Raw genomic sequence first — 12,199 nt, 5'->3', positions numbered from 1 at the left:
GTATGTGAAAAAAGTCGAGGAATGTTGAAATACATAACGAGATTGTTTCTAGAGAAACATTTCGTTATTTATAAAGTTGAATAGTAGACGCAAATTGTAATATTACAAGAAATTTTATATCTAATATAATCTTCAAGAGATATTAATAAATTAATTATTAATTAATTATATTCAGAATAAAGTATAACTACTTACATTTTATAACTTACTTTTCGTGAAGTACGGTGATAAAAAAAAATATCATACATTTAATATAAATTCTTTTGATTATATACGATAAGAGCATAACATAAACATAAGGACTGTTTTTTGATAAATTTTTCGTTTAATAATCTAGGAGTATACTTTATACAATAATTATCCCCTATTATGTATCGGTAACAATTAATTAGCGAAAGAATAAATAATTCGATTAACATAATAAATAGTGGTAAATTCCAAACAAACAATATATAGTATAACATCTTTTAGCTTGGCAATGTGCTTATCGCTGATTGCACGGATAACAATCGCGTTATTTATTTCGATTTATTTCGAACTCATGACTGTAAAATCAACAAAATGTAGCACTAGGTGCTTTTACTCTGATAAATTCTTATAGATATCGGAAAAAATGTATTACTATAAATTGTATCGGATGTAAAATAAAAATTGGATTTTACAACATATAAGAAAAGATTACTATCGATATATGGATTCATTTTTAATTTGTAATTTCTAATCTTTTATTTCATTTTAATTTCCAAATTTTCCATTTTCATTGTTAATGATTTCTCATTTTAATCATACAGCACGTAGGTTTACATATTTGTTGATCGTTATTTTATTAATTACGACGCAATACTATTATAGCGTTAAATTATTCTGTTAACAGTTAATAACTACTGAAAGTATAATATTAATTTATAAAAAAATATATAACATGTAATTTATATAACAATTTGTGACAAAGTAGTGCATGTTACGTATAGGTATTACGAACAACATACCAGAAAAAGATCGTACAAACAAATAGCGATGCAAATACGAATCCCCTCGACGTCTTTGCAATAATAAAATTAAATATCATGGTATTCGAGAAAGATAACGAAAAATCACAACTATGTTTATTTTACGGTCGCTCAACAGAAACTTTACGTACTAATGGAAAATATGGGTTTTAAAGAATTGTAGAAACATATTTGTGAGATTGAATTAAACAATATTAATCCTGGAAAACTGAGTGCTTTTAAAAATGAAAATATTAAAAGTCATGTGCAGAGTGTAACTAATAATTACAAATATTTTAAAAATTGGAAAATTGAAATTACACGTAGTCACAGTCTGCGCGGAACAAAAATACTTTGTAAATCAGTAAAAAGAATGAATAACTTATTCTCCGATAAAGTGCTTAAATGAAAAATGAATGTACTATGAAGTTAGAAATAAAATACAAATATGCAATCCCATAGCAAAATATTATTGATCAAACGTAATAATACGAGATTGACTAAAAATATTTACGTTTTACGAATATAAAATGTTCTTGAAACAAAATCAAATCAGATACATGTTCTTAAAACAAAAGAGAAAGTAAGGATCGCTTAACAGAGCACACATTTTTATTTATGCTATTAGTATTAAGAAACGGAAGTGAACAAAATAGATATATATAATAATTTTATTTAATTTTTCACATCAAAGTCTCGATATCTTTCTCAGTTTTACAATAAATATATGATATTATTGCGTTTAATCAAAACCATTCTGTCAGGGATCGTAGTTGATTGAAAACTAGAAACGTACGAAACAAGATGCGAACCATAACGTTCAAAAATATTCCAACCGAAACGTAAAGCATGGCCGCGGGAACTGATTAAAAGACGTTTCGTTTTATCCGTTAATCGCGGTTCTCGGTCCAATAGAACACATAATTCGCGCACACTCGATTCGACGGGCTTTGACGTAACCTGGGAACTTTGCAATTTCCATAAATCCGTTTCGTTTTCCGATCGGCGTGCGAGTGACCAGCCGAAGACCGCCCTTTAACACACACTCTCTCTCTTTCTCTCTCTCTTTGCTGAACGGGATTAAAACTATCGTTGTTCCGGCTTGTCAGCTGCAAGCCGCGTGAAAACACACTCGACGAAGCGTCCAATTTCAAAATTAATCGCGACCGGCTTCGTTTAACCGGCACGGACATTGTCCGTCCCTGGCGAAATTTTAATCGACGATCGACGATTAACACGGAAACTCCGCGTGAGGCCGAAACGGGGAGAGGTGGAGGGTCAACTCGAGTTTCGTTGTATGCGGATCGAACCTCGTTTCGTTCGACAAATTCGCGATCGTTGTCCCGTGAAAAGAAACGAACGTAAAATCGCCGCGTCCGCTGCAATGCGTGTTTCGACCAGGTCCTGGTAATCGGCGAAACTCGTTCGACCAACGACAACGCACGCCCGATTCCAGATTTGCATAGAACTCCCGATAGATTTCCCTACTCTTTGCCGTCTACGGATCTACGGACCGCCGATAAATCGCCCTTTGTTCCGCTCTTGGTTGTACTTCCGAAAGGCACCGATAACCGATCGGGATGAGATTTGGTGGATAACACGGGGTGAGATATTAGATCTGAAATATAAAATCCTAGCTTTGAGAAACTAGACGTTCGGAAGATACATGTCCTTATATGTAATAGATCTTCGCTGCTATAGACGCAATGTTGGGTGATCAGTATAACGATGTAAGCATGAATGAGGAATAAATATATCATTAAAGTAAAAAATGCTCAATAGGTGAAAGGAAAAACGGCCAGTTTCTTTTGAGAAGAGATGTCGGTATATGTTTGGCTTGGAATTGAGTGTTTTTGTGGCGAAAATGTTGTCACTAGATCAATTACAGTGGCTACAAAAACTATTAGCATACCACTGTATTTATTACAACACTTACGTACTAATTAGTTAACGCAAATATATTAAATTTCGTATCATTTACTTTCATACGACCATAAAAATTTGATGTTATGAAAGTAAGATGATAAAGTAAGCAATTGATAAAAAACGCTTTATTGGCAAATAAGGAAACGTGCTAATACTTTTTGTACATATGATTTCTCGGAGTTAGGATTTTATATTTCATATTTACTATCTTGTCCAATAATATCCGCCAAATTTCATCACGATTAACCGTCGGTGCCATTCGAAATAATATCCCCGCTTTTTCCTTCTTCTTTTCCCTTTTGTCCTTGGTTTATCGCGTATGCTAGTCACGCAACCATCACTTGTAATTTTGTTCGAACCGACAAGTAGCAACGAGGAGAGTGGCTTGCGTATTTCCTCGAATTTCTAGATCTCCTAGATGGTGTGTCGATCGTGATCGTAATCGTGATCGTGGTATGTAATAAGTGAATCGAGCCTCCTGGTGGAGGTCGAAGGATTGATCTAGGGCCTAGATTCTAGACGATTTGCTGCAGGGTACACCGTGTGCGGGCCACGATAGATCGGAACGTGAAAGAAACGCGAGAAAGAAAAGACGAGAGTGCAATGGGGAAACCTGTGGATCGTTCCGAACCGTGAAAAGTCAATCGTGATGATCGACGAGACATCTTACTCGAATGGAATACCTCGAATACTACATGTTGCGTGTATATATGTAGCGATAATTACAAAAATGAGTTGTTGTTAGAGATTCTCTTGTTTGAATGCAGGTTATAGCACGTATATGTATATGTATACATAAAGTATTTCGTACAAAAATCTCAAAGTAAAAATCCCATTCTTTAGGAGATTAAGAAATGATCTCGAATTTATTATTATTGGTATACTGTAATAAAGGTAACAACGTAAATGTTATACCATTTAGAATATCAAATAAGAAGAAGGATAATAATCACCAATTTTCTACGGATGAATTTGAAGCTAAATTAAACTAGATGAAGTTTAACAGATCAATTAAATACAAATTATAGTACATACGTATACATGAAGTATTTCGTATAAAAATCTCAAGGCAAATTTCCACTTTTTACGTAATTAAGAAATGACTTCAATTCTATTATTAATGATACACTAGAATAAAAATAACAACGCACAAATTATGCGACATAGAATATCAAACAATGAGAAGTATAATAATTATCAATTTCCCGAAAATGAATTTGGAACACTAAACTAAATAAAGTTTAAGAGAACAATACCCATTATATTGTTTTTTGAACTATCATCGGCAAATGTAAAGTAAGAGCAAGCGTAAGAGCTCTTTTCCAAGCTCAGTGAAAAAAAGACAAGAGAGAAACATTTCTCGAAACATTCTCCAAAATTAAATTATCTTTGAATTCCATTCAAAAGGACGATTTCCAACAAGCCCTTTTCAGTATTCAAACCAAGAGATTTCCATCTCCGTGTACACGCACTCGCGTGTGTATCAACGAGTACCACGAGAAGATATCCGTGTCTCATCCGCGTTTAACCTTCCGGATAAAACGGAATCCATTACGCACGCGGAGGGAACGTTGCACGAGTCCAGAGCATTTCCATTTATATTACCTTATCGTTATTCTTCCGGTCCGCTACCTTTGCCCCCCTTTCACCTGGATTCCTTTTTCTCCGTCGTTCCTCCCCCTCCTTCCTCGTTCTCGCGCTTACTTGATCGCTAAAGAATTCGCGACTCACTCCTGACGTAGGACCACGGTGAACACGCACTTGCTTGACCAACCTGCTTCATCGCTCGCCTCGTACTCTACTCTATGACCACCGACGTCGAAACGCCGGCCTGGACTCTGAAACGACAAAAATGTACGTCGAATGATGAGTATCGCATAGCAGAAAATACAATTAATAAAATGAATAAAGAAGTACAGGGTAATTTGTAATTTATGGTACAAATAGGGTTAGAAAGATTCTAGCGTACAAATAGAACTGAAACTAAGAGGAAAACTAAGAATAATCAAATTGCATTGGAGATCTCATTTTCGGGAAATTCGAATTTCAAAATTTGACTAGTACTTATACGTATGTATATGTTAAAAATGGATTTTATCGAAACTTGTCGCCGTCTGGGGTAAGTGCCGTGTGGTCGGTCTCTCACAGTCCTCTTACCAAAAGGGGATCAATCCCTTCCCCAGGTCCTTTCCACAAAGTCTCTATTCTTTGGCAATACGACGTCGGATCGCTTGCCACCCGTAAACTATCTCACGCGTCTTCTAAACAATCATATCACTGACACTTTATAGGTCGGCGACTTCGAGTCCTGACTGACTCCTCGGCCTACACATAAATTATCGTAAGGCTAAATAGCGGCGTGCTATCCTAATCATTGTATTGACACGATGGTCCGTCGTCGCTAACATGTATTAGCCCTTACTTTCCTAATCTGTGGAAACTAGCACAGATCATAATGTTACCTAAGCCAGGCAAAAACCCACACCAAATTGCATCTTACAGACCAATATCACTACTTCCTGTGTTTTCCAAAATAGTAGAGAAAATAATATACGAACGCCTAAAACCAACGATAGAGAAAGAAAAATTAATATCAGGTCACCAATTTGGATTCAGAAACAAACACTCCACGATAGAGCAAAGGCACAGGCTCGTCAACGAAATTTTACTAGCAATAGAAAAGAAAGAATACTGTACAGCCCTCTTCATGGACATTGAGAAATCGTTTGACAAAGTGAACCATAAAAGCCTCTTACAAACAATCAAAAAACACTTCCCGAAACAAATCCACTACTTACTCAAATCATGCCTAAGCAATAGAACCTTTGTAGTAAAAATACAGGATGTACATTCTGAAGCAAAACACATCAAGGCAGGGGTTATATTTACAGCTATAATATTTTACCAAACGTCCTACTGGACAAATTGTAAAATTTAAATAAATAAATAAAAAAAAAAGAAAGGCAGGGGTACCGCAAGGAAGCGTCTTAGGACCAATATTATACATACTATACACGGCCGACATACCAACAACTACCAACAGCAAAATACTGACATTCGCGGACGACACGGCTGTACTAGTCAGGCACACTAATCCGGAAACAGCAGTCACATTACTACAAGGGCACATCACAAAAATAGAAAAATGGCTACAAGATAAACAAACAAAAGTGAACTCCAGTAAATGCAATCATATTACATTTACACTAAGAAAACGGAAACCAGCAAATATCCAATTGAATGGCATGTACATAACACAAATAAGGCAAGTTAAATACCTAGAACTCCACTTAGACACACAACTTACATGGAAACAACATACTAAATCAATTATAGACAAAATACGGATGAAAAGAAGACAGATGTACTGGCTAACTAATCGAAACTCTAAACTCAGCATAGAAAATAAACTAAAAATATACAAAACGATAATAAAACCAATTTGGACGTACGGGATACCGCTATGGGGGACAGCAGCAATGAGCCACATAAATAAACTAGAGTTGCTACAATCGAAGATACTGAGAACAATAGTCAACGCTTCATGGTATGTCAGAAACGAGGATATACGCAAAGACTTAAAAATACCAACGGTCAAAGGAAAAATCGGCAGCTACGCAGAAAAATACAAGGAAAGAACGACAACACATCCAAACCAGCTGGCTGCTGAAGCGAGCAAAACTTTCATAGAAAAAAGACTAAAAAGAAAACACGCCACTGACCTCACTAATGAAATAAAATAGTCAAACTCGAAGATGGTATCCCGCTGGGGGTAGCCATCCACATGTTATTTAGCAATTAAGTTAGAAAAATTTACCAAATGTCCAGCTGGACAAATTGTAAAGTACAAATTAAATAATTAAAAAAAAAAGATATCTAAAGAAGTTTGGAAAGGAAACGTTTGGAAGAAGCAACAGAAAAGATTTCTTTTAAAGAAACTCATTGGCCTGAACATAACACATATGTAATAGTACAGTGGCATAATTATCACGCCAGTATCCTATCGTAATAGCATCCTATTAAGGTGTTTTGGAGATTCCAACTTCCTAAATTGAAAGTTTCGTAGGATCCGATGAAACTTGTTGAATGGGAATGGTATCACGCAAAAGTGGTTTGCATGTTATTGCCGAGTTTAGTGAAGTTTGTACAGCAGGAAATTGAAATGTGACGAGTATTGTTTTAAATGTACAGTAGTCGCATGTGTGTTTCTCCATACGAAAAGCAAATATTTTTCAATATCTTAGTATTTTGCATCGTAAAATAAAGGCAATTCTTACATATTGTACAGTAATTTATTTAGTTTGGTAGATAATTAAAATGACTTTTCATTAAATAGATAGAAAATAATCCAAAAAGCCCCATAGACAAATAATCAGTAAAATAAATAAAAAATTATTAACATAAATCAATTTTGCACATCAATGCAAAGTACAGAACGTCAATAAAATATTTTCACAATAAACTCAGAAGTTTTTAAAATACTTTTACCTCTTCCCCATGGAGATATGAAATTTGCATTAAAATTGAAAATAGAAACGTATGTATATCATCTTTTGTAGAAGATTTGAAAAAATTTCATTTCAAATAAACTCCAAATAAATCATTATTTATTCGAATAAACATTGTTATTTTTTATCTATCTTCTCCAAGATTAATTCATGAAATCCTGATCTAGGAAATATAAATAAGACATTTATAACTTATCTTCATAGGAGCAGTATGTTCCTAACAACAAATTGTTCAACATTTTTCTGGGTCCCGTTGTATGTACAATGTACATACATGTATTCAAATGATTCTTTGGCAAAGTTTAGTTTTAAAACGCCTGGTAATATTTAAAATTACTAGAAATTTTAAACAATTTTAAATATAAAGACTATAGGAGAAGAAGCTACATCTACTTTTTTTGCTTTTAAATTTAATCCTAAAGCTAAATGTGTGTTTCTTCATCTTCTTCATATAGTATCATGGAAAAGGGCCTAAGAGATATCGAGTGAACCATAAACAATGTCCCGAGAGCCGAGGCGCCCATGGCCCATCAATGTGTCGTCGGTCCTTCAATTGAATAGTTTTGTAAAAAGGCCCTACGTGACCCTGGCTACGAGCGATTGCGGAACACGTGCGTGGTGGGTCTAAGAAAAGACAAAGGGGATGCGGAGGCAGTCAGTGCCAATCGAGAAGTCAGAGAGTGCGAGTTGCGTTGTCGAGATAGTGTTGCTAGCGTTGTCGAGAGAGTGTGGTCCGCGTGAGAGAGAACGTTGGATCCGTTGTGGCGAGAGGTGCCTAGATTATAGCGCGTTATTGTGACTAGTTCATGTTAAACAACCATCGTTCTTCTGTCTAATCAACATCTGTACAATCCATTCATTGTAAATATATCATCATTAAATCACAAATATCAGGATATAATTATAGTATATTCCGCGCGATATTACATTTTGGGGGCTCGAGCCAGGATTAGACAAAGCAGAAAACGAAACGGTTAACAGAACTATTCGTGCTAGTTTTGAATTTGCCGGTGCGCGGTGCGATAAAAGACGATATCGTTGACCGTTGAAGTTCGTGTAGTGGTGGAAAATAAAAATGGCAAACGTTGGAGACGAACGATTGGCAGGAGTAGCAGGTTTGATTGACGAGAAGGTGGCTCAGATGTAAATACCTGAGCTAAAAGACGAGCTGAGAAGACGACAGCTGAGATTAGCGGGCAGGACGAGCGAGCTGCTAGCGCGATTGCTTGCTGCGTTACGCTTAGAGCGGGAACACGGTGCACGGGAAGACGATCCAGATGATGACAGTTTGGAAGACGACGACGACGATGAGATTGGCGTGATTGGGAACCGTTTAGACGTCAATGTTCCAGGAAATCGCGACCTCAATAATCGAGACGGCGAGGTTCGGGTAACTCCAGGGATAAGACGACCAAGGCAAGACGAACCTAAGTGCACGGTGTTAACGCTCAAAGATGTAGAGGACTCGCTAGAGAAATTCAGCGGGGATGATCTGCTGAGTATAAACCGGTGGACGGAAGATTTTGAAGAAATGGCAGAAGTGTGTAGTTGGACAGACATCAACATGGTAGCTTTCGCTAAGAAGCTGCTCACAGGCTCCGCTCAAGCTTTTGTGCGACAAGAACGATGCACGAAGTCCTGGGCGAAGCTAAAAAAGGCGCTGAAAGATGAGTTTGAAAACGTAGTGAGTGACCAGCAGATATATTGGGAGTTAGCGCATAGGAAGAAAAAAGCAGACGAGAGTTTGCAGCAATACATGTACAGTATGCGTGAGATTGCGGGACAAGGAAGAGTCGATATATAGTTGTTAATCGACTATATTATTCAAGGTATTCCTGATGAGGTCACGAATAAGGCTACGTTATACGGAGCCAGGAGCATGCAAGAGCTGAAAGAACGTTTCAAGCAGTACGAAGCCATGAAAAGGGATATGAAAGTGACAACAAAATTTTAGGAACAGAAGAGTCGTAGAACAACGTCGATTGCGAAGCCGGCCAAGATCGGAAACAACGAGAAGCCCAGTCAATTTGGACATATAGCGAAGAAGATAAGATGCTACAATTGCGGCGACAAAGAACACGTGTGTGCAGAGTGTCCGAACAAGTCGAGAGGACCCAAGTGCTTTAAATGTAGACGGTACGGACACATCGCATCGAAGTGCGACAACCTGAGTGAGTCCCTTAAAAAAGTTCGTAGTGTGTGGCGATTATTAGAAACGAAGCGTGGTAAAGACGTTAAGATTGGAAATTTCGAATTGAGGGCGCTGATAGACACCGAGAGCGAATTAACTCTGATGCGAGCGGACCAGTATGTAAAAATAGGAGCGCCCAGATTAAGTCAGAAAATCGTTGAATTTCGCGGTATCGGGTCCGAAAGACGTCGTACGCTCGGAGAATTTTCGACGGATGTTTCGATAGACGGCGAATCGTACGCTATGACGATACATGTAGTTTCAGACACCGTGATGCAACGCTCGTTGATAATTGGCACAGACTTTTTGAATACTGTCGAATTAATCGTAAAGAAAGGAAATACTTCTATTCGTAAAGTAGAGGAAAAAGATTGCAATAGACTCCCGGAGGTGTTGAAGGTCGATATAGAAATGCAGCCAGACGAAGTAGTAGATCAATCTCAATCTGACCTTGCAAACCCGATCGTAGTTGAAAAAGGAAACGGATCACCTCATGTTCCTATTGAGGAGGATAGTAGAGAAGGTGCGGCAGTTGTAGTTCCCGCGAGTGCTTGTCTCGAGGACACCGTCGTAATGAGCAAAATTTTATTAGATGAATCGGTTGCGATGAAGTTTTCGTAGGATGTATAGAGTATCGTACGAATCGTAGAGTCGAAGAAACAGGGCCTAGCGTGAGTTCTAAAGAGCGAATGAAAAGCGAGAATGAGGTTGGTACGAGAAAATTTGAGGTAGTGCGAAGACGAGCTATCAATCCGACCTCTTTAGACTTAATAGACTTTGGCTATTTTATATTAAAATATTCCTCTTTAGTCATAAAGTGACATTAAAATAACAGATAAAAAACAGCAGAAATATATTTATGTGCTTACATATTCAATAACATCTTTCACAGTACTTTCACAGAAAAATATTAATTCTCTGAAAGGGATAAAGGTACATTTTTTAATATTTTTGTACCACTGCGTGCTGTCATTTGCTTTCATTTCAACTACGGTTTAATTCAATTGGATCTGCCTTGAAGCACGTCAAGAGGTTTAGAATGCACGTAAAAAGGTAAAGAGCAGCCAGTATTTATAAGGCAGCGTCATATTCTCCGTACAATGTAGCCGTGAAACATAGCTTACCATCACGAACTAGTTTGTAAACAAAATTGTTACACGATATTTGCATGGAAACATAGGTCGTTCTCCGTGCAAACTTCGCACGGTTTAAATCCTCGACAAACTTTCTGCAGTTTGCACGAGTAATTTGAACTGATACACCGGACCGAATCGACATCGACCACAACGACCATGATTTTGTGTAACACCATAATGAAAATTGAAATTTGTTCTTGTTTGCGCTATGATCTATTCATTTCCAATTTTTCTAAACTTTCCTTTCGCCTTTTTTTATTTCATACAAATTTCTGCAAATATATTTTTGCAAACTTTGTCTGCTTTCAATTCACTAATAATATCATTCAAAATCATTTGCTAAAAATGCATTATATGCATAGCAACAAATTTCTGTTCTTTACAATTTGTTGTAATATTTATTCTTTTTGCCTCGTTGAATCTCTTTTATCATTATTTAAGCAAATGAAAATGTATTTTCCCACGGTTAATACTCACTATGGCCTATTTTGAACAAATTAAAACACGCAGAATTAGAAATTTAAATACTAGGTATTCAAATTTCCAGTAGTAGACAGTGTATACGAATAAACAATTCATTAAACAGTACAACTAATTTATGTGATGTAACATTAATTTACATACAAAGTTAAATAACTGAAGTATCGATATTAATTATTCAAAGAGAACAATGGATAAGAAAGGACAAATGTACGATATTCTTCTTTTAATGAAATTTCCTTAGAAATTCCTGTATGTCGGCGGAAGTACAGAAACGGTGCTTTCTACAGCAAGAAACCCTTCGCCGTAATTTCGCTGGAGAAGAGTATTTCAGAACCGAGATTTCTGTTTGCACGCCTGGCTCGTTGGCCTTACTTTTTTCTAATGTTTCTTCTTTCCTCTTGAATTGTCTTTCTTATGTAAATTTTCCCTCCAAATGATATTACGAAATTAAGATAACCCACACTTTGTAGACGGTATGACTTAAATCTGAATTATACCAATACGATATCAACGTTGTGAAAGGAAAATGAAAATGAGCTAAAAAAAGATGAATTGCACTGAAATTTATGATAACATAAAAGAAAAAAAGATTATCAGAATCATTTACAGAAACTTTCTACATTTAAAAAATTGTCTCTTTTTTTTTAAAAATTGTTTTTTATTCTCATTTTACCCTATGCAGTAGTAAATTCAAAATTACGTATAATTAACAATTATTAAACAAAAGCATTTCGAATGAGCACATTTATTCGAAATTAATGCCGATCGTGGAAAGATTTCAGGAACTATGGAATTTTTTATAATGTATCATGCATAGAGACAGATATATACAAAATTAATAAATGCTGCATGGAATCCTCACATAGATCGAGATTCATGCGATTGCCAAACACGAGAAACCTTTCACGCCATTACAAAGTAAATTGGGACGAAATAAATGAAATCAGAAATCGATAAATAGAACGT

At 36.3% G+C, this 12,199-nt stretch overlaps 1 protein-coding gene across 3 annotated transcripts in view; it reads right to left on the bottom strand.

Moving 5' to 3' along the window:
* Positions 1–885: 885 nt before the first annotated feature.
* Positions 886–12,199, bottom strand: part of LOC122568823 — a 77,233-nt gene continuing 65,919 nt past the window's right edge. For all 3 annotated transcript variants that reach the window (XM_043729024.1, XM_043729026.1, XM_043729025.1), the window contains one exon: positions 886–4,753. In XM_043729024.1, the coding sequence (XP_043584959.1) occupies positions 4,643–4,753 (111 nt within the window). In that variant the 3' untranslated portion in view covers positions 886–4,642. The remainder of the gene's footprint in view (positions 4,754–12,199) is intronic.

The sequence above is a fragment of the Bombus pyrosoma genome, linkage group LG6, assembly GCF_014825855.1.
Source record: "Bombus pyrosoma isolate SC7728 linkage group LG6, ASM1482585v1, whole genome shotgun sequence".
In the NCBI taxonomy this organism is placed as follows: Eukaryota; Metazoa; Arthropoda; class Insecta; order Hymenoptera; family Apidae; genus Bombus; species Bombus pyrosoma.
The sequence above is the reverse complement of the archived record's forward strand: the minus strand, read 5'-3'. Positions and strand labels throughout refer to the sequence as shown.